We start from the raw sequence: 24054 nt of genomic DNA, 5'->3' as shown, positions 1-24054 counted from the left end.
AAAGTCTCCTGCATTGGCAGGCGGGTTCTTTACCACTAGTGCCACCTGGGAAGTCCCCAGATTTGGGGAACAGTGTGACTTATTTAGACTCTCAGTCCCTTTTCTGGTTCATAGGCCATCCATTATGGGTAGTTGCAAATATAATAAACCTTGCTGCTTGCTATATACTACCACTGTCATTTCTTCACTCCTCTGTTCACCATACAGAAGAATATGGTTCCTAGAAAACATTAAGCAGCTCCGATAGAAATACTGAATCATGTTCTCATTCAACCAGTTTTTAAAGTTAACTCTTTATTGATTTTAAGGCTATGCTGATCATCATATACATTTATATGAAACTATTGGTTATTTTGCTGTTGTTAAACAAAGTACTCAACTTTAACAAATTATTATTCAGAGGTTTTAGAACTCAATTCAGATAATACCCCAAAATAATTTTTAAGTGGTTATTTTATGTCCAGCCAAATAACATGTGTGTCATAATATTCCTTAGAATTAAAGATTCCATGAGACAAGTTTAAATAAAATATTCATATTAAATAATTTGTAATGACATTTAAAATTTTAGAATGCTAAATTTGGCTGGTTAAAAACATTGTTGACTAAAACTGTTTCATTGTCAACCATTTTTAGTAACGTAATGTTGCAGCTTTCGGAACAGAAAGTTTCTTTTTTTATCCTATTCTGCTACTGTCACTCTAGTATGCAGACTTAAGAATACAGTCTATTCTGTTGTACAGTATAAGCATTACAATTTTAACTTTTCTATTAGTATCGAATATTAAAACCAGAGTATTCAAGTTTAGAGATGGTTTTTTCATTGGAAAAGTTCGTGCGGTCAATGCGAGAACTAGGACTTCCAACCTTGCTCAGCCAGGACTTCCTACAAAAAATAAATAAATAAAAATTAGCATTTTAGTGTATATGGACTAGCTGAAATGATCTCACAATGACTGTGATAATAAGCAACTTCTGCATGTAATATAAAAGATATACATGACATCTCTCTCTCAAAGTTGTTCAGTCATGTCTGACTCTTTGTGACCCCATGGACTGTAACCCCTTTGGCTCCTTTGTCCTTAGAATTCTCCTAGTAAGAATACGGGTAGCCATCCCTCCTCCATGGGATCTTCCCAACCCAGGGATGGAACCTGGGTCTCTCACATATACATATATATATGTATAATTATATACACAATATAAATTTTATATCAAAATCATAGTTGAACATATAATCAAATATGGGTAAAGAAGAACTAATGACCAATTAAACATAGTCAACTCCTGATGATTTCATTGTGGAGTAATTTCCCTCCTTTTAAAATATCCAAGGTCATTATTACTTAGCTGTTATATGCAACAACATAAAAATATTTTTTATAAAGAATAAAACAATTCACCATGGGTTTTTCTTATTACCCAGGACACGGCAGATTATATATGCAGGATGAGAGAGAGAATAAAAAATGAATGTGATTTTTCTGTAAATATTTGAACAAATTAGATGAACATCTTTCTTAAACCATGTTGAATATATATATATATATATGCAGGATGAGGGAGGGAATAAAAAATAAATGTGATTTTTATGTAAATATTTGAACAAAATTAGATGAACATCTTATCCAAAAACCATTTCATATCACATATTAGCAAAGTAACTGCATTAAAGAGACAAATGTTCTGAAATTTTCTTTGCTTATATAGTACAATATTTTTTCTTAATTTAGTAGTGATATTGTTTGTTCAATTTATACATTTGGGTACTTACCTGAGATGCTTCGTATAAAATAAGATTACTGTAATATTGCTGACACATTAGATATTTTAACGATATTCAAGAATCTTTCTACCTATTAATAATTAGTTGGGATGAAAATTAAGTGGGACTACAGGTTAATAATAAGCATTTTTGTACAGATGATAGCTGTTATCCCAGTTGTTATAGAAACATTAAGTTTCCTGGCCCAGACGGTAAAGCGTCTGCCTGCCATGCGGGAGACCCGGGTTCGATCCCTGGGTTGGGAAGATCCGCTGGAGAAGGAAATGGCAACCCACTCCAGTAATCTTGCCTGGAAAATTCCATGGACTGAGGAGCCTGGTAGGCTACAGTCCACGGGGTCGCAAAGAGTTGGACACGACTGAGCAACTTCACTTTCACTTTCACTTTCATATCCCCAAAGGTCTTTGAGGTTGTGAAACTAGTGGTGTGTATAGCTATGCAGTATCGTATGTAACAATCTCAATAACCTTGAATTAAAAATATTTTCTAAGCTACAGTTGTCTGATTAGCTGAAAATTACTCTTAACGGGCTGGAGACGGATTCCAGTGATTCAAATTGCCCTATGCTGTTTGTTTATTTTTATCTTTTTGGCTGTACCGGGTTTTCATTGCTGCTGGCTTTTTTCCAGTTGCAGGGAAAGGGGGCTGCTCTCTAGCTGCGGTGCGCTTGCTTCTCACTGCGGCGGCTCCTCTCGTTGCAGAGATGGGCTCTAGGATGCCTGGGCTTCAGCAGCGTTGGCTCTAGAGCACAGGCTCAATAGCTGGAGCACACAAGCCTAGTTGCTCCGCAGCGTGTGGGATCCTCCTGGACCAGGGGTTGAACCTGTGTCTCCCGCACTGGCAGGTGGATTCTTTACCACTGAGCCACCAGCGAAGCTTGCCCTTTCGCTACTTAACTCTTCAATTACTATTAGAGTACAGTTGATTTACAATAGTAGTTTCAGGTGTACAACACAGTGATTCAATATTTTTATAGACTAAACTCCATTAAAGTTATAAAATATTGGCTCTGCTCCCTGTCCTGTAGATTAAATCCTTGTATCTTATTTATTTTACAAATAGCAGTTTGTTGGAACCCTCTTTTTGGTTCTTACTGTGACATTTTTTCTGGGTAAGGTGAATGTGTACTTCTTTTTCAGAAGATAAGCCATCAGCACAGTAACACATTTTCTTCAACTTATTTAATTGAAATCTTAAAAATCAAAATTGCACGTGTTGAAAAATAAAGTTTAGTTATTATGAAAAGGGCTGATGGCTTCAATTTTCCCAAATTTCCTTGAAATCCTCTAGAACAGAAAGGCCAGTAATAATAAAAAGCTAACAGTAATGAGGCACTGACTGTTTGCTCAGCACTGTGTTGAATTCTTTACTGTTTCCTTTAACCCACACATTAACTCTATAAGCTGTAGTCCATTTTCCCTATTAAGTTATTGATAAGGAAAGAGACACAGAAGAGTTAAGTAGGAGTAGGAGCCATGTTAGTGTTGACAAGGGGTCAGATTCAGGACATACTGACTGTGAAGGTATAGTCAATAGATTCGCTGACACACTGAATGTGGGTACAAGAGAAAGACTGAAGGATGACACTTAAAAGCTACTAGAATAGGATTGTCATGGACTGAAATGGAGAGACTGTGAGAAGGGCAGATTTGGGGGAAAGGTGAGAAGTTCAGTTTTGGAATGTTAAATCTGAGATGTCTATTAAACATCTGAATAAAATGCCGAGTAGGCAGCTGGACTCTGAATTTGGCCGCAGAGATAAAATTTGAATTTGTCTGCAGATAGACAGCACTGAAAGCCATAAGAATGGATGAGATCACCAAGAAAAGGAATGTAGACAGAAAAAGAAAGAGGCCCACAAGCTATGCCATAGGGCATCCCAAAGTTAAGAGCTCAAGAAGAACCAGCAAAGGAAAAGAAAGCATCCAGTGAGGCAGGAGGAAGACTGGGAGAGCAAGCGGGTCCTGGGAGTCAAGTGAAGCCCTCAGGGAAGAGGGAATGTCAGTCTGGGCAATGATTCTGGCAGGTTAAGTAAGGTGAGAACTGAGAGTTGACTATTGTGTTTAGCAACATGCAGGTCACTGATGACCTTGATAGAACAGTTTTCGTGGAGTGAAAGCCGTATTTGAATGGACTCAAGAGAGAATAAGAGAGGAACTGGAACCAGTGTGTGTGTGTGTATGAGAGAGAGAAGTGGAGGGGCCCTCTATGCCATGGCTCCACATATGCCATCCATGTTGCCTGACCTGCCTACTCACCTAGGAGTGTTCCAGCCATCTATCCCTTGGAAAGATGTGCTCTTTATGTGCTGCTCTTACCCTTGATAGGGGTGGCTCAGATCTGTAAATGGCAGAGGTGTTTTTCTAGCCGAAAAATAACCAGTCACAAATTTTTATATAATTAATGAGGATGAGATTGGGATGTCATTGTTTTCCAATTCCCTTTAATGTGAAAAGGAACCACATAATCCAACAGTACCCATTAATTCATTTCAATAAATAACACTGCATGAAAGGTATATTCTAGATACTGGGATGCATATATAGATATTTAAAATGGGGTTCTTTCCTCAACCCAACCTTATATCTAAAGCAATTAGAGGAATAAGAACAAACAAAACCCAAAGTTAATAGAAGGAAAGAAAACATAAAAATCAGAGCAGAAATAAGTGAAATAGAGACAAAACAACAGAAAAAAATCAATGGAGCTAAAAGCTGGTTCTTTGGAAGCAAAAAACAACCCGATCCAAAAAAATGCTCAGAAGACCTAAATTTTCTCCAGAGAAGACATACAGATGGCCAAGAGGCATATGAAAAGATGTTCAACATTTCTAGTTATTAGAGAGAGGCAAATCAAAATTACAATGAGATTATCTTATACCAGTCAGAATGGCCATCATCAAAATGTCTACAAACAATAAATGCTGGAGAGGGTCTAAAGAAAAGGGAACCCTCCTGCACTGTTGATGGGAATGTAAATTGGTACAGCCTCTATGGAGAACAGTATGGAGGTTCCTTAAAAAAGTAAAAATAGAGCTACCATGCTGTGCTTAGTCACTCAGTCTTGTCTGACTCTTTGGGACCCCATGAACTGTAGCCCACCAGGCTCCTCTGTCCATGGGATTCTCCAGGCAAGAGTACTGGAGTGGGTTGCCATGCCCTCCTCCAGAGGATCTTCCCAACCCAGGGATCAAACCCACGTCTTCCACATTGTAGGCAGATTCTTTACCGTCTGAGCCACCAGGGAAGCCATATGACACATCAGTCCCACTCTTGGGCATATATCCAGAGAAAATAATGGTTTGAAAGGATACATGCACCTGTGTTCATTGCACAGTGTTGTCCACAATAGCCAAGCCACCCTAAATGTCAAGCAGCCGTAAATGTCCGCTGACAGATGAGCGGTGTACAATGTCATGCGTGTGCGTCCTCCACAAGTGGCTTTGCTTTTGTGTACTTTACAGTACTTTTGCTGTGCCACACGAGGAGCTTCCTAATGAAGACCTGATGGACTTGGAAGCCCAGAGAAGGGACAAAGAGAGGCACAAGGAAGAAGTCACTGAAGAAGCAGAGAGACTGAGGATGCAGTCCAGTGCTGTCATATCATCCATGGCAGGAAGAGGAGAGCTACCACCCAGACATCACTGGCTCTTTCTTCAAGAGGACATATAGAATTGGAGCCAGAACCTGTGCCATCAGCGTCAGGCGTGAGTGACACTGCAGCTTGCCCTCCGTCTTCTATTGCTGACGACCCTTCAGCTCTACCATCTCCCACCTCCTCTCTCTCCTCCAGTCAGTAACTCTTCTTGCCTGTTCACTTGATGCCAGCCCCTGGATGCCAGCTCTTGTACCATATTACTGTACTTTTCAAGGTGCTGTACTGTTAAGATTTTTAAAAACTGTGTATTTATTTTATATGTATTATTTGTGTGAAAATTATTATAAACCCATTACAGTACAGTACTATATAGCCGATTGTGTTAGTTGGGTACCTAGGCTGTCTTTGTTGGACTTCTGAACAAATTGGACTTAGAAATGCACTCTCAGAGTGGAACTCACTCATAGGTAGGGGAAAGTGAAGTCCCTCAGTTGTGTCCAACTCTTTGTGACCCCATGGACTATAGAGTCCATGGAATTCTCCAGGCCAGAGTACTGGAGTGGGTAGCCATTCCCTTCTGTAGGTCTCCCATATTACAAGTGGATTCTTTACTAGTTGAGCCACCAGACATGGATGGACCCAGAGATTGTTATTCTAAGTGAAAGACAGATATCATATGATGTTGCTTACATGTGGAATCTAAAAAAAAAAAAAAGATACAAATGAACTTATTTACAAAACAGAAACAGACTCACAGACTTACAGAATGATTTATGATTACCAAAGGGGGAATGTTGGAGGGAGGGATAAATAAGGAGTTTGCGATTGACATATAAACACTGCTACATTTAAAACAGATAACCAACAAGGATTTACTGTGTAGTACGGGGAACTCTGCTCAGTATTCTGTAATAACCTAAATGGGGAAAGAATTTGAAAAAGAATAGATACATTTGTATGTATAACTGAATCACTTTGCTGTATACCTGAAACTAACACTGTTAATCAACTATAGTCTAATATAAAATGAAAAATAATTTTTAAAAGTTATATGTATTAAAATTATTCAATATTGACTTTACTTTTCATGAATATTTATGAATAAAGGTGAAGTATTAAAAATGAATAAAGCAAGCAAAGTCAATAATTGAATAATTTTTATTTATTTTCACAAAGAACTGGGTGATTTGACCTCCCCTTTCAAAGATGCAATCTGCTGATCAATGTTCAAATCTCCCATATTGCAGGCAGACTCTTTACTCTCTGAGCCACCAGGGAATCCCCCAAAATCTTCATGATACAGTGTTATCTATAATGACTCTTTGCGACCCCATGGACCCATGGAATTCTCTAGGCCAGAATACTGGAGTGGGTAGACTTTCCCTTCTCCAGGGGATCTTCCCAATCCAGGAATCAAACTGGAGTCTCCTGCATTGCAGTCAAATTCTTTGCCAACTGAACTACCAGGGAAGCCCTTATTTCTCATAAAGCAAGACAAAAAAGAAATCTTTGTAGACTGCTTTTAAAAACACACTTGGAAACCAATTATAGTAAATTAAACCAAATTATGTCTTTTATAAAATACGTTCTCTTGACTGATGCTTTTGCATTACTTTGAAAAATTATTAAACTTCAAGATTCCTGTATAAAAAAATAACTGTTTTGTCTACTTTTGTTCAAGTGTTTATGTTCCTCATTAAAATTTTGTTTGCTTCAATTCATATCCTGTATATTTCTTGGTAAGTTTATACTTAGATATGTACTGTTTTCTTGCTGTTGTGAACAAGATGCTTTTTAATTATCATATTTTTAAACTGGTACATACAGAAACTAGTGATCTCTCATGTTGTAATCAGATACCTTACTGAACTTCCTTGGTGATATAATAGTTTTTTCCTTTTCTTTGGAATGCCTAGGTTAACCACCCCATGTGTTTTTAAATTCATTCTGTCAGTGTTTAACACATTGACAGGATAATTTCAAATTGCTCTTTATGTTAGTTGCTCTAGCCACATTTTGGTGGCTCAGATGGTAGTGAATCTGCCTGCAATGCAGGAGATGCAGATTCGATCCCTCGGTCGGGAAGATCCCCTGGAGAAGGGAATGGCAGCCCACTCCAGCATTCTTGCCTGGAGGATTCCATGGACAGAGGAGCCTGGTGGGCAACAGCCCATGGGGTCGTAAAGAGCTGGACACAATCGAGCAACTCACACTGTCACTTTTTTTTTTTTAGCTATATTTTGGCTATTTACATGCCTTTCAGAGAATTGCTAGAGGGAAAAACTGAATTATGAACAGCGCACCCAGCCAAGAGGCCAGCAAGATCATAATATACTAATACATGCTCTAATTCCAGCATATTTTACCTATCATTTTGTAGACTCCATAAATACTGAATGGACGGTTGGATGGCTGGGTGAGTTATACTTGCTCGAAAGAAATTGAAGTCTATTATTTCTGCTGTAAATCTGAGTTGGCTTTGTGTGCATATATCTTTCAGATATTTTTATTTAAGCAACATGATCCACTGGCAGGCTTTAAAAAACAAAACAAAAAGAAAGAAAACAAAGGATGTAAACTGGAAAATTCTATTGATAAAAGTCATGTTACTTGAAAACCATGTTCTCTCTTCACTCTAATACAGGTGCCTTATGTAGAGATTTTGAAAATGAAACTGATTTTTGTGAAGTTTAATTCTCTTCCCAAAATCATGTTGTCTTTAACAATTATGAGGAAATAATAGAAGGAATTTTATTATGGATACACTTTCTTACGTAGTTGATGACAACCATACACAGTTGTGAAAACAATTTTTTATGAAACAGCAAAGGACAATGATCTTGTACATATTACATTTAAGTGTTCTGCAGGCCATCTTTGTATTAAAAAGAAATTAATAAAACACAATGCTAATAAATATTAAATGACCAAGGAAAAATCTATTCATTTAATAAATTAAAAATGCTGTGTTTTTCTATTCCTGTTCAGAGAGTCACCAACTCTCAGTCCCCTCCAGGTTTCCACAGCCTTGTCTCTAATTCGTGGGTACAGATGGCACACACTTAGCCATCAAGTACAGTAAGTGCCACATATTTATGGCCTTGGCAGCCAGCAAAGAGGCCAGCTGTGGCCTTCTAAAATGCACTTAGGCGTCTGCCCTCCCAGAGACCTTTCTTTGATGGTCTGTAGCTGAAAAGGGCCCCACTCCCATGCTGTTGTGAGCATCATGGGAATTGGCACATTCTATAATTGCTATGTTTATATGATTGTTTATGTATTCACTACCTGCCTCCTCCACATTAGAATACAAATTCTAGGAAGAGAGGATCCCCACCCTCTAGCAGGATGCCCAATGAGAGTGGGCCCTCAATATGTATTTACTGAATGCATTGAGTCTCTGTCACCTTTCTGCCCTCCCCAGGTCTGCACCTTCCATGCATGAGAGGAAGGGCATTCCTAGGGTCTGTGCACTCCACACACAGAAAGGAACCCTGAGCATGACCTGTTAACGCTTTGATTTTTATCTCACACAAAACAAAACCCTCGTGTATTTTTTTAAAAACTCTTTGAAAGGTAAAGACATAGTTGCTTTTATTACAGAAAGTGAATAAATATTTTGCCTGTGGCCGTCCCCTATGATATAACTCAAATAATGACAATATTCAGTCTCTTGAAGGAAGTTAGAGGCCTGTGAAAGTGAAGTTGCTCAGTCGTGTCCGACTCTTTGCGACCCTATGGACTCTAACCTACCAGGTTCCTCCGTCCATAGAATTTTCCAGGCAAGAGTACTGGAGTGGGTTGCCATTTCCTTCTCCAGGGGATGTTCCCAACCCAGGGATCAAATCTGGGTCTCCCACATTGCGGGCAGACACTTTACCATCTGAGCCACCTGGGAACTGACCTAATAACCTGAATATAAGCCTGTGAACAAAGTTTACTCGTGCAGTCTGTCCATGTATTTTTGCCAGTCCCTAAATTTTATTGTATTTCTTGTGACTGTGAGTTTACTCACTATATAAATAAACATAGTCACTGAACTTCACTCAGAGTTCAGTGACGTTCAGTGAACTCTAAGTGAAGTCAGTTACTATTTGAACACCACAGGAGGGTCAAGTCCATCCTGCAAACCCAGTCACGTGACATGCCACCACATTAGTCAGATTCAGCCCACGGTTGGTTGTATATGCTCATGCATACTGTGATTATCCTTAGACATTTTTGTTCATATCCCAAGTATGTACAGACACCCACTATTTATGTGCCGTATTAATTTTTAAAATTTTATGCTTCTTCTTCAAAAAAAAATCCTCCCAACATAATCTTGCCCCAAAGCTTAATGCTTATAGCAGGAGTGAAGTGCTTCTCTGAAAAAGGGAACAGTTGGGGTGGGGGGTGCAGAACCCCACCCCTCACCCCAGGCCTTTTTTTTCCACCAACTGCACCTCAGGCACCGCTGGGAAATCCTAAGGGCTCTGAAGAGCACTGTTTGAAACTTCCCTATTAACCTATCACTGAGCAAGAATACAGGAGCATGGCATGGAGGGAGACTCCATCACAGGTAGAGGTGGAAATCAACATAGAACCATCTGTTCTGCAACTCAAGCCAGTTAGTGTTTCCTGCAAAACATAGTAAACTTCTGGGGTGGTGGGGGAAAAAAAATCGCATCTAACAAATATCCTTCTCTGAAACAAAGAGGTGAAATGATCAATAAAGCATTTGAAAGCCAATACTATTAATAATTCAGAACAGTTATATTTCCTAGGACTAAAGTGGGGCAGCATAATCCTTTCACATATCTCTGCAGCACCAGTATAAAATGTAGACCATAGCAAGAAAGCAGACAGTAGGAAAAGACAGCTAATGAATTAAAAGCTAACGTGATGCATGCTGGAAAATATTGAGTTGTCTGCTCATTTCAAGCTTTCAAACTAACATTAATAATGGAAAGACAGCATATAATATTTTTGCTACTCTCCTTATTTAGCAAGTTTCACTGTTCAGTTACTTGTGGACAAATAATACATATTTATTATCAATACAAGCATTTTGAAGGCATTTTGATATAATGTCTAGAGTTTCTGTTAGGTATTAGTGAAGAGTTCAGTGATTATCAGGGGAATCCTAGGATATCCATAATTAAGCTGAGACCAGATTCTTCATCTTTAAAATAGGATAATACGACTTCACTGTTAGTGAAAGGATTAAAAAGAATGTATATAAATTGCCTAAGGCAATGTCTGACACCCAGCAGGCCCTTAAAAGCAGTTATTTTATTGTTCTCTGCCTTTGCTAAAGATGATGGACAGCCTGCTTGGCAAACTGTGAGCCTCCAAGGCACACACTTCGGTGCAGCTCCGCTAGTAAAAACTCTTGTTCTTGGTGGAGCTGCTTCTCAGCTTCAGTGGGAAACGGCATGTCACTCAACCTCCTCATTTATGCCCAGGACCCTGAGAACCAGCCAGCTGAATCAAGGGCCTAGATGTGGAGAAGGCAAAAGTGAAGGCATGACTGAAACCTCTAGCCTCTCTGCCACACCACAGTCTCCAGGTCCACAGAGTGACAGGCGTGCTCATCTGTTTCACTTAGTGGCAAGAAAATCATTGCTGGAGCACGGTGGCGATGGAGCGGACTTTGGGATCACTCTGCTTGGATGTGAATCCAGCCACCATTTCCCAACTGGTCATCCTGGGTAGGTTTCTTCAACTCTTAGTGCCTCATCTGTGAAAAGGAGAGTATGTAGCCTGCCTCAGAGAATTGTTATGAAGGTTAAACGAGAATCTGTGTAAATCGTTTGAAAGACTATCTAGAGAATACTCTTCCCTGGTGACTCACTGGTAAAAAACTACCTGCAATGTGGGAGACTCGGGTTTGATTCCTAGGTTGGGAAGATGCCCTGGAGGAGGAAATGGCAACCCATTCCAGTATTCTTACTTGGAAAATCCCATGGACAGCGAACCCTGGTGGGGCTACAACCCATGGGGTCACAAAAGAGTCGGACATGGCAGCAACTAACGAACAAAGGGCAACAGAAGCACTTAATAACCTTTAGCTATTGTATCAGTCAGGTAATGGAAACCACCTTAGCCAGTGTACATGGAGTTTAATAGAGGGAATTAACTCCTCACAAAACCACGGAAGGGCTAGAAGAACAGATCTGAATGGGCCTGTTGGAGCAACTCCATCGAATTGGCTGCTAAAGTATAAGCTGTTAAAACTGTGATTCTCATGCAAATACAATATGATGTGTCAAAGATTTCTATTCAATACATTAATTAATGAGGGAACCTGGAAGATTCTGATTCAAAGGAGAATTTAGACACACACATACATGGATATATTCATGCACACAATCAGGAATGCTGAATGAAACTTGCTAACAGATGCAGAACTTGTTAAAATTCTACACGGTAGCACTGTCCAACAGCCTTGTAATGTGAGCCTCATGTATAATTAAACGTTCTAGGATCCACGTTAAAAGTAAAATTAAATAGGTGAAACTAATTTTAGCAATGTTTTATCTAGTCCAATATATCCAAAATAAAGAGATATAATCTATATAAGTAATAAATTAACAAGCTATTTTACATAGTTTTTATGTCAAGTCTTTGAAATCTATTTTACGTTTATGATTCATCTCAATTCAAACATGCCACACTGAAGTGCTCAACAGCCACACGTGGCTAGTGGTTCCTGTGTTAGTCTAGTTCTAGAGGCTTTCCAGGGGGCTCGATGGATGAGAGTCCACCTGTCAATGCAGGAGACTTAAACGCACATTTGATACCTAAGTTGGGAGGATCCTTCTGGAGGAGGGCATGGCAACCCACTCCAGTATTCTTTCCTGGGAAATCTCATGAAGAGAGGAGTCTGGTGGGCTACAGTCTATGGGATCGCAAAGAGTTGGACACAACTGAGTGAGCATGCAGGCAGTGCTGATATCCAGTTAACAAGAACTTCATAAAACTCTACACTATGGGGTACAAAAGATTAGAAATATATATATATTTTTCCTTGTCCTATATGATAACAACAGTTTTGTAAACTCTTTCTGATCTGGACTTCTTCTTACCACTAGAACAGAATCCCAAGGAAAACCAACATTGACGGGCCAAGTGGCCCATCAGAAGCAGATAGAGGACAGGTAGAAAGAGGTACCAAAGAAGAGGGAGATGACCATGAAGTGTGGTGTTAGTGTTAGGGAACAGATGACCGAAACCTCCTGCCTTGGCCAGGCACGATGGTAACCACTTGCATGAACTGTCTCCTGATAGGAGGTCCCAATAAGGAACATGGTGGTGGAGGAGGATGCCAGCCCATAATATATCCTTCCAAATTCCCAGAATCCTTCACACTAGAACCCATCTTGGCTGAGATATGTGGATGCCTTCAGGAAGGACCCTGAGTCAGACCAATACTGGGCCAAGCAAGATGACTGGCCAGAGGCAACCTACAAACTACTTCACCATAAGTCCTGAGCTAGGTGGCTGAGCAGGACTCCCGGCTTCCCTTACCTTGTTGTTCGCTGCCCAGATGCCCCTTTCCAATAAGGTCTTTTGCTTTGTCAGCACATGTGTCTCCTCGGACAGTTCATTTCCAAGTGTTAGACAAGAGCCCACTCTTGGACCTTGAAAGGGTTCCACTTCCTGCAACATTAGGAAAGCTACGTATACAGAATATTTTTAAGGAGAGAGATGTCAACTTCCAAATGCTCCTGAGACCCAAGTGAAAGATGAACTGAAGGATACCTTGCAGACCTCTCCAAGATCAGCTTCAGTCACGTGGTGGTGTAAAATCCTGATGAGAGTGGACTTAGGAGTGAGGGGGAAGTGAAGAAATGAAGATGACAAGAACAGATCAGTCTCTAGAGCTGTCAGATTATGGAGAAGAAGAGAGACACAAGAGCTTCACACAACGTTAAGGTTCTGTTCTTGGCAAGCCGAGCTTGCCTCTTCTCTGAATTCAGTGTCTTCCAATATTTACAAGCATCTTGCCTCCGAACAACAGTCGAGGAGGAGTGCTTTAAGGACACACAGTCTAGGATGTTTTCTATTCCGGATGTGTTCAAATCTACTCCTACATGCAGCCAAATTAGAAGGGAGTTGGCCAGACTCGCCTGTATCCCCCCTGCCACCCCTCACCCTGACCTCTCCACTCCCCCAAAATGCTCACCAGGAAATTGAGTTGTTGGGGCGATGCCATTGGCTGATAGGCTGATAGTTTCGAGCCAAACTGTGACCCACCCAGCGCAGAGCCCATTATTTCAGACATTTTTAAAAGCTTTGTTGCTGGCTCTGTTTTATGTCCCCACCCTTGTTTTCAATCTTTTCTCACTTGTAAATGTGCACTCTCCTGTTACAGTTTTACATAGCCTCACAAATCACTTCGAGTTGTATTGGGAACAAAGTGAAGTATTAATATAAACACACAAAGCTGTGAGGGTTGTGTTTTTTTTCTTTTTCTCCTTGATGCTGTTCCCTTGATTTTTATGAAGGAAATCATTGGAAGGGGGTGTGGAGATTTATTTACAGAGTTTTACTTTACAACTGACTTTGCTAGATAGGTTTTCCATTACAGTGAGACACACATCATTCTGAGGTCATAAAAACATGTATCTACAGGGCAGCCTTCTCCACAGCTACCCTCCTGACCCAGGCCTTGAAATTGGGACTGTGGGGGGTGGGGGAGGGTGGAGGGGGTTCTGGCACTGCGGTCCTCCACCTCCAGGGAAAGTGGTGCTGATGGAGATTAGAGAATGTCTGGTATTAGAATCAGAATGCAGTTTAATTAATTACATCTCCCTCTTTTGAACTGAGGGGCTTCCCTGGTGGCTCAGATGGTAAAAAAAATCTGCCTGTAATGTGAGAGACCCAGGTTCAATCCCTGGATCAGGAAGATGCCCTGGAGTAGAAAATGGCAACCCACTCCAGTATGCTTGCCTAGAGAATCCCATGGACAGAGAATCCTGGTGGGCTATAGTCCATGGGGTCGCAAAGAGTCAGACACAACTGAGCAACTTCACACTTCACTTTCTTTTGAACTGAAAGCAACATACATAGTAAGCAGCTGTCATATTTAGTTTTCAAAGTGACTTTTAGATGAGGCTATCCAAACTAGGCATATAAATCCAAACTCAGAGTGGGATGTTTGCATTTGAATAGCATTAAAAGTTTCTGAGGTCTCAGAAATTATAACCATGAAGCTAAAGCCAGAAGATGGGTCCCACTGTGAAAGAAACCAGACTCCTTGACACTGGGTCTAGAAAGCACTATTTATTCTGGCAGTCAGCCAGGTGAGGACTCAACGTTTGGGAGCCTCTTCTCTTCACACACTATTTCCTGCTACAGCTAAACTTACATCAAAGACAGTAGCTAGCTTCCTGTAGACTCCTGTGAGGCATCATTACATTGGTGGAGACGCCAGTGGTCTTCAGTGGTCTAGCAAATTGATCTTAAAAGCTTTCTCTGAAATGATCAAGTTCAGGGGAACAAGTGCATAGTAACCAAATTCATAGATCAATTTATAAAAATGTAATACCATGTTTTCATTTATATTGGGTGCTCTATTTGTCAAATATATCATCTTATCTATACAAATTTTCCATTTGGGGAAGCACACTAATGAAACAGAATTACAATAGATGGTTCTTTCTCCAGTGTAGGTGTATTTTGGCCTAGGAGACATATGATAAAACCTTCTTCCCTAGAAAACACTGAAATGGCAATACTGAACACCTTTTAAAGAACTCGACCACCCACTGCTTTTCACTTAATACCTCATTGCCTCACACAGGTTAATGAGACTGTGGCTTTCTTTACAGTTCCTTTGTTCCTGAGGACACTCTCTCTTCACTTGGACTATACTGAAGCATATCCTAGTAAGTCCTGGTTTCTAGGGTGGAGACAAGAAAAACCTACCACTTACTGTCCCGTGTTTACAAACCCCACCTTAAGGCAGTTTGCTTTGAGAAAGAGGTGATTTGTTTCAATTTTGGAAGGCGAAAGATTTCCTAGACTTGACTTTCACTTTTCACTTTCACGCATTGGAGAAGGAAATGGCAACCCACTCCAGTGTTCTTGCCTGGAGAATCCCAGGGACGGGGGAGCCTGGTGGGCTGCCATCTATGGGGTCGCACAGAGTCGGACACAACTGAAGCGACTTAGCAGCAGCAAAGGAAGTGAAGGCCTTTCTAGCCAGTGGCTGCTGGAGTAGTAGGTCTTCTCCACAGAGAGAATTAGCCTGGAAAGGAATGTGCTGAAGGCTCATAATGTTCTCCATGGTGATCAAGCAATGATAATCGCATGGCAAGGTACAGCCAATGTTCTAATTAGGGAATGTTCCCATTACTACAGTGGCTTCATCGATGGGTCAGCAGTACTGACTCTGCTGCAGTGCAGGAGACACAAGGGACACAGATCTGACCCCTAGGTTCAGGAAGATTCCCTGGAGGAGGAAATGGCAACCCACTCCAGTATTCTTGCCTGAATAATCCCAAAGACAGAAGGAGCCTGGTGGGCTATAGTTAATAGGGTTGCAAAGAGTCGGATACACAGCACTTATTAGTATAGTTGCTACCCTCAAGCCTAGAGACTTAAAAGAATATCCTGCTTACAAGTCTACAGTGTGGATGGAACTTAGCAGGGAGAACTCACTTCGGCCATGCGTGTTGTAGAGGGCGGCTTGAAGCCTGAGGTCTGGAATAGCTGGATGGCTTAGCCACTCAGAGGTGTGGCGTGGCATCCTGGGAGAACTCAGTCACCTGGGGTTTGGCACAGCTGAGGCTCCTCAGGCATCTCTCTCCATGCCTGTGTGCCCTTCCCAGCATGGTGCTTCAGGGTAGCTACATTTCTTACACATCTGTCAGCTTCAGGGGTCCAAAGGCACAGCATCCAAGAGAACGAGCCAGCCAGGCGCAAGAGAATTGTTTATTCTAACCCAGTCTTGGAAGACTCTCAGGGTAAGCTCCACTGCGTTCTATTAGAATCCAGTCACTAAAGCTGGTCTCTCTTCAGGGTAGAGGGGTATCAGGTCCCACTTTTAGTGAGAGGAATGTCAAAGAATTTGTGGATTTGTTTTAAAATTACCACAATATGTAGGTGAAGAATCATAAGAAAATACACTATTTATTTATACATTGATTCAACAAATACTTATTGACTATTACCATACACTAAGTGGAGAAGGGAATGGCAACCCACTTCGGTAATCTTGCCTGGAGAATTCCATGGACAGAGGAGCCTGGCGGGGTCGAGTCCATGGGGCTGCAAAGAGTTGGACACGACTGAGAAAACTGTGGTGTTGGAGAAGACTCAATGAAGAGTTCCTTGGACTGTAAGGAGATCCAACCAGTCCATTCTGAAGGAGATCAGTCCTGGGTGTTCTTTGGAAGGAATGATGCTAAAGCTGAAGCTCCAGTACTTTGCCCACCTCATGCGAAGAGTTGACTCACTGGAAAAGACTGATGCTGGGAGGGATTGGGGGCAGGAGGAGAAGGGGACGACCGAGGATGAGATGGCTGGATGGCATCACCGACTCGATGGACATGAGTTTGGGTAAACTCTGGGAGCTGGTGATGGACAGGGAGGCCTGGCGTGCTGCAGTTCATGAGGTCGCAAAGAGTGGGACACAACTGAGCAACTAATACAAACACACACACTAAGAAAGCATTGTTTTTTAACATTTAAAAAATACTTTAGATATTCTAGCTCAAGACATTTGGACATGATTTTATGCATTGAGAAGCTTTTATTTATTTTAGGCCTAAAGTACTCAAACCAGCATAAAGTATCAGATGATAATAAATCATACATTTTATTGTCTAAGAGGAATATCATCTGAATAGCACAAGCAGGTTTTTATTGGAACTCATTAAAAGCCTGAGCTAATTGGTATAAATCCTCAGTTGATAAACAGACTCTGGAAAAGGTATTTGTGGAGCAAATTTGTGTAAAAGCAAATCATCTTTCCTACCAGCTTTACACTTGTAGTGACTGGCATAAGAAAAGTTTTCCTTTACTTCCAAAATATTTCCAGTCCCCTACGTGTGAATGGATTGGTTGGATAGACAAAGGGTTATCGGAGACCTCCAAATCCAAAGCATCATATTTTTTTTCCCCTCAAAATATTTTCAGTTGGCATTTATCCTCTCCATCTTGGCTTCTGGAACATCATCCTTTGTCTTCCTTCTACCTCTCCAGGGGATCCTTCTCAGTGGGCATTTCTCTTACTTTGTTCAGTCCTTACTTGGTGATCTCTGGGTTTCTGCTCTTAATCCTCTCCTCTCCTAATCTCCATCTACTCTTTGAATGAGTTCATCCTAGATTTAGCACAAAAGCTCCAGATTCATATAATCTACTGTCTATTCAGTCTCCACACTTGACTGCACCACACCCACCTCCACTTATGCCCTGTATCCCCTTCCCACCCATACCTCTCTCATCCAGTGTGCTCTTCCTCTTCATTCTGAATTTGACAGAATCTAGAGTTCTAGATGCTCAACATCCATGCACAGTCAACCATAATGTCCCATTGAGTCTAATAGTCTTTCATCTCTTCCATCCTTATTGCTCTTGGTCTACATCAGGCCCTTTTCCATTTGTCAGGAATATAGGTCAAGGTTAGCTCTGAGGTTTAGGGCCTTTATTTGAAAAATATTTGAGATATTTACCTTCTATCAACAGTATTTGGCTCTGAACACCTCCAATTGATTTCTCAGTGATGGGGGGGATCCTTTGTCAGAAAGGGAAAATGATAGATCATAATGTTTGCATTTTATCTTCCAATAGTTGAAGGTTATCTTAAAACAGCCACAGAATAAGATGAAGTGGCAACATGAAAAGCCCTGAGCACACGGTTATTAGATATCTGTTGTGAGATCTGGCTACAGAGACAAATGCAGCATGATCCCTGCCCCCAGTGGACTCAGTCTCGTGGGAGAAGCAAACGATGACAATTCAGGATGATAAATGCAATGATGAAGGGATGTGTGAGGTGTTGTTTGAGGAGGGTTTTCATTGTCTTCATTATCGTAAACCTGAAAGGCAGTGGAGGAGGGAGTGATACCCTAAGAAGGTAAAATGGGGCTTCCAGAAGATGCAAAACTGCTCTCTCTTACCAAAATCATGACAGCTCTGGATCCTGACATTGGGAATTTGGGAAATTCTCCCAGCTGTTCTCTCAAGTTACTCAACCTATTTCATTCCCAATCTCCACATCTCTAAAATGAAAATGTTGGTTTAGATCAGAGGTTGGCAAACTTTTTCTATGAAGGGCCAGATAGTAAATACTTGACGATTTGTGGTCGGTATAGTCTGTCATAACTATTTAGCTCTGCTCTTGTAGTGCAAAAGCAGGCACAGACAATATGTAAACAGATGGACCTGGCTGTAATTACAGTACAACTGTTAATTACAAAAACAGGCAGTGGGCTGTATTTGGCCCATGGGATGTAGTTTTCCAATGCCTGGTCTAAATGATCTCCAGGATGCCTTCCAGACTTAAATCCATTGGTTCATGAAAAGGCAGTTCTCAAATACCTGACATATTTTATGTTGTTTTTTAAATTTATTTTTGTTTGGTTAGTTGTTGATTGGTTAGCTCAGTAAAGATGAACATGGAGTTTAAAATTTAAGGTTTGGAGTTCGAGTCAGTGGGGGTCAGTTAGCTTCGTCTCTGTTCCATGACCACAAACCACACCACAGACTTCAACACATCCATGCTCCTGCTTGGAGCTAGGTACACTGCATGCCTGGACACGTGCCATCCTTTCCTACTTCTAACACAGCCCCTGCAATTGATCCCCTAATGATGGTGCAGCACATCCTTTTTACATATATCCCAACATCATGGAATTGTTTTCAAAAGAGCATAGTATTTTTAAGGAAATTTGTCAATTTAATAGCAAGCGTTAGGGAATCCCCATGAACAGAGAAGCCTAGGAGGAGTTGGGCATACACTGGGGAGTCTATAGGTAAAGAGAAACATCTCATCACCTTTTAATAAATCAAATGGGTTTTTATGGCTACTAAGCAAAAGAATCCTACAAAAGCATGCTGCTGTGCTTATAAGCAAAAGCAGAATCAAAAAACCACATAATGCAAATGCCAACAATTCTCCCCACTTTCCCTGTAGTTGACATTGTTCGTCAGTCCTAACACTTTTCTACACAGATCCTGGATGTGCTGTCAGTATCCCTCCAAGCATACTGAACCAGGAAGCTATGCTGAGTTGACCAGCATTTCTGTGCTAGATTAAAACTATTGTCCTAGGCAACAAAAGTTACTATGCCTTATTTTTCCCATCACTTTCCATCCCTACCACCAAGTCGCTGCTGCTGCTAAGTTGCTTCAGGCGTGTCCGACTCTCTGCGACCCCACAGACAGCAGTCCACCAGGCTCCTCCGTCCACAGGATTCCCTAGGCAAGAATACTGGAGTGGGTTGCCATTTCCTTCTCCAACCACCAAGCTGTTCTTATTTTAAAAGATATATTGAGACATATAACACTGGATGCAGCAGCTATAAAATTCAACTGTACAAAAATGAATATAAATCTCATCTAGAGGGGAGCATATATCAGTAAACTTTCATAGAGAAAAACTTGGCATTGTTTATTAAAAGCCTACATACTAGGTGGGTACTTGGGGCTTCATTATTCTACTTTTGGGTAGGTTTGAAGCCTTCTATTAAAAAACAAGTCTTGGGAGAATAAGATGGCGGAGGAGTAGGTGAACGTGGAGTACACCTCTCTCCATGGATACATCAAGAATACACCTTCAGACACAGAAGTATATGCAGAACACCAGCTGAGAGCGGACAGGAGTACCTGACCAGAGGAAAAGAATATACAGAACCACGCAAAACTCAGTAGGACAAAGGAACTAGGGGGAAAACAGGAGTGTTAGTAGGACTGGACCCACCCTCAGTGGGTGGGGGAACTGAAGCAGGGGTCCGATCCTCACATGGAGCAATTGTCTGAGTCAGAGGAGAAACATTTAAGGCTGAGAGCGAAACAGCTGATCTGTGGCAGCCTAAATGGAATGAGAATCAGAGGGTCCTTGGTGCAGCCATACATACCCCGGACAGGGACGAGGGTCCCCTGGAAGGCACAGCAGCTGGGAGCTGGAGCTGGGGAGTGTGGAGCAATCCCAAGGCGAGGGCTGCTGCTGACTGCAGAGAAATGGATTGAGGGGAGGTGAGGGAGGAGATTGTGGTGGGAAATGCCCGTAGAGAAAGCCGGGTAGCCCTAGAAGCAAGATGATACTGCTGAGTCAGGTGTAGGGGGTGGAGCCATCACCATAGCCTGTCTCTCCCCACACACCAGCATCAGCAGCTGAACAATAGAGAGGCTGGCCCATCAAACTCCTGACACACTGAACTACAGAGAAGGACCCCACCCAGGGTGCCCCTTTAAGTGCCGCACCGATCTACAGAGTAGGACTCCAGCCAGGGGGGCCTCTCTATGTGCCTGACACACTGAACAACAGAGAAGGACCCCAGGCAAGGGAGCCCTCTCATTGCCTGAACGGGTAGAGCTATGGCGAAAGACTGGCTAAAGAGGCCTGCTGATCGCCAGCTACAAGAGGCTAGAAAAAGACTCTGATAGGGCCCAAACTCCTGTGGTGGAAGCAGTCCCTGTCCCTGCACACCTGGTGCAGCCAGGGTCCCTGTAAGCCAAGCAGCTGCACTACCTTCACACTCAGCTCTCACTGGGGCAGAGCTGCCACAAGCAAAAAAGTCTTACGTCTATGTATGCAGGGTCGCTTCAGTAGTGTCAGACTCTTTGCGACCCTGTAGACTGTGGCCTTCGAGGGAACTTTGTCAGGGAGCGGGGGTTCTCCAAGCAAGAATACTGGAGCATATTGGCCAATACTGGTTGCTGTTTCTTTCTGCTGCTGCTGCTGCTGCTGCTAAGTCGCTTCAGTCATCTCCGACTCTGTGCAACCCCATAGCCGGCAGTCCACCAGGCTCCCCCGTCCCTGGGATTCTCCAGGCAAGAACAGTGGAGTGGGTTGCCATTTCCTTCTCCAATGCATGAAAGTGAAAAGTGAAAGTGAAGTCGCTCAGTTGTGTCCGACTCGTAGCGACCCCATGGACTGCAGCCTACCAGGCTCCTCCGTCCATGGGATTTTCCAGGCAAGAGTACTGGAGTGGGGTGCCATTGCCTTCTCCGGCTGTTTGCTTCTAGAGCACTATATTTCCTGCTGCCCTAGTTGCCAACTCCCTGAGTACCTGGTGCTGCCAGAACCCCTGTGACCCAAGCAGCTGCACCACCTCCACACCTGGCCCTTACAGAGGCAAACCCAAGTCCTCCAGGGCAGCCTCAGGAGCACACCCCAGTGGATGACCCATATGCAGAGGTGGAAATAAAACCACAATTGAAACCCAGGGGCAGTGTGACTAAGCAAGAAGATCCAAAATCTTCCATATGATCAACTAGGCACTCTGTGTCTATGGAATATATAAAAGGTCATTGAGAGCTCCCACAAAAGAAAACACACTATTTTTGATAGCTGTGGACATTGGAGGCAAGAACACCATAGGAGTAGGACCAGATTAGAATCTGAGCTGCCCCCACAGCAGGGCCAGAGATCAGCACAGTGTTGCATGGAGGGCATCCTAGGGAGGTGAAGTGGACTGTGACTCCCAGCAAGGGAAAGGACTCTGACAGCAGTGACTCAAGAAAAACATTTATTATTCTTATGTCTTGACTTGCTCTGTAGATTCTTTTGGATTATACTTTTCCCTTCCCCCTCCCCCCGCCCTGTTGTAGTTGTCGGCTTTATTGGCACTATGAAATCTAATTAAGCTTTTGAGCTTTCTTTTTTTTTTTCAATCATATTTTTTACTGCTGTTATAAACCTCTGCCTCTACCATGGGTTTGCAGTTCTGTGGAGTTTTCCTTTTTATTTCTCTTTTTATAATTTTAATTTTTTAAACTTATGATTATTTTTCTACATTTATTCCTTTGTTTGCTTTTCCTACTATGCTTTTCCCCTTGCAGTTAATCTTTAAGGTATATAAGTCTTCTTTATCTACCTCTATTTAACTTTGCATATCTATTCTCTTTCTTTTCTTTCTTTCCTTTCCTCTCAACATATTTGTTAGTTTTGTCTTGTTTTATTCCCCAATTTGCACTGTGCTCCAGTTTTGTTTTCCAGTTTGTGTTTTAGTTAGTTTTGTTCTGATAGATATAATTTTTGGTTTCCTTTGTTTGCCAGGTCAATCTATTGTACTTTGTTTTTGTTGGACTGTTTCGATTTTGCTTATGGGTATATATGTATACGTGTATATTCGGTCACACTTGTTCTTATTGTTATAAACCTCTGCCTCTGTGTTGGGCTTTTGCAGTTCTGCGGAGTTTTCCTGTTTTTTTTTTTTCTTTTTTCTTCCTTCTTCCATTTCTTTTTTTCCTTTTCTCTTTTTTAGAATTTTAATTTATAATTTTGTTAAACCTATTGTATTTTTTCTACATTTATTCCTTTGTTTGCCTTTCCTATGGTTCTTTTCCCCTTGCAGTTAATCTTTAATGTATATAAATCTTCCTCTACCTCTATTTAAATTTGCATATCTATTCTTTTTTTCTTTTCCTCTCAACATTTTGTTAGCTTTATTTTCATTGCTTTATTCCCCAATTGGCACCTTGCGTTAGTTTTGTTTTCCAGTTTGTGCTTTAGTTAGTTTTGTTCTGGTAGATATAATTTTGGTTGCCTTTGTTCACTGGTTGATCTATTGTGCTCTACTTTTGCTGGACTGTTTTATTTTGCTTATGGATGTATATGAATTATGTATATTCAGTCACACTTTTTGTTGTTGCTGTAAACCTCTGCCTCTGCATTGGGCTTTTGCAGTTCTGTGTTGTTTTCCTTTTTTCTTTCTTCCGTTTTTTGTCTCTTTTTTATAACTTTAATTTGTTAAAAAACCTATTATATTTTTTATACATTTGTTCTATTTGTCTATTTATTCCTTTGTTTGCCTTTCCTATTGTTCTTTTCTCCTTGCAGTTAATCTTTAATATATATACATCTTCATCTGCTGCTGCTACTGCTGCTACGTCGCTCAGTCATGTCCGACTCTGTGCGACGCCGGAGACAGCAGCCCACCAGGCTCCCCTGTCCCTGGGATTCTCCAGGCAAGAATACTGGAGTGGGTTGCCATTTCCTTCTCCAATGCATGAAAGTGAAAAGTGAAAGTGAAGTCCTCAGTCATGTCCAACTCTTAGCGATCCCATGCATGGACTGCAGCCAATCTTCATCTACCTCTATTTAAATTTGCATATCTATTGTTTCTTTTCTTTCCTCTCAACATATTTGTTAGTTTTTTTTTTTTCCATTGCTTTATTCTCCACTTGGCACCTTGCTTTAGTTTTGTTTTCCAGATTATGCTTTAGTTAGTTTTGTTCTTAACTGGTAAATATAATTTTTGATTTACTTTGTTTGCCAGGTCAATCTAGTGTACTTTATTTTGCTGGACTGTTTTCACTTTGCTCATGGGTGTACATGTGTATATTCCATTATTTTAATTATTATTATTTGCCTGATTCTGTAACTGCCATTTGTCTGGGGTTCATCTTTGGTTTCTTGTTTTTGGATATTTGTTTTAATATCACTTAATGCCATAACAAACCACTTGTGGTCGTTCCTGACCAGAGATCAAGCACTGAGCCTTTGGAGTGGGAGC

The 24054-nt window shown here is 41.3% G+C and overlaps 1 protein-coding gene across 1 annotated transcript in view; it reads right to left on the bottom strand.

Moving 5' to 3' along the window:
- Positions 1-280: 280 nt before the first annotated feature.
- Positions 281-24054, bottom strand: part of ACYP2 (acylphosphatase 2) — a 185239-nt gene continuing 161465 nt past the window's right edge. The window contains exon 4 of the mRNA XM_052648828.1: positions 281-886. Coding sequence (XP_052504788.1) covers positions 772-886 — 115 coding nt within the window. The 3' untranslated portion in view covers positions 281-771. The remainder of the gene's footprint in view (positions 887-24054) is intronic.

Source organism: Budorcas taxicolor, chromosome 11, assembly GCF_023091745.1.
Source record: "Budorcas taxicolor isolate Tak-1 chromosome 11, Takin1.1, whole genome shotgun sequence".
NCBI classification, from domain to species: Eukaryota; Metazoa; Chordata; class Mammalia; order Artiodactyla; family Bovidae; genus Budorcas; species Budorcas taxicolor.
Note: the sequence above shows the minus strand (reverse complement) of the source record. Positions and strands in the feature narration are given on the sequence as shown.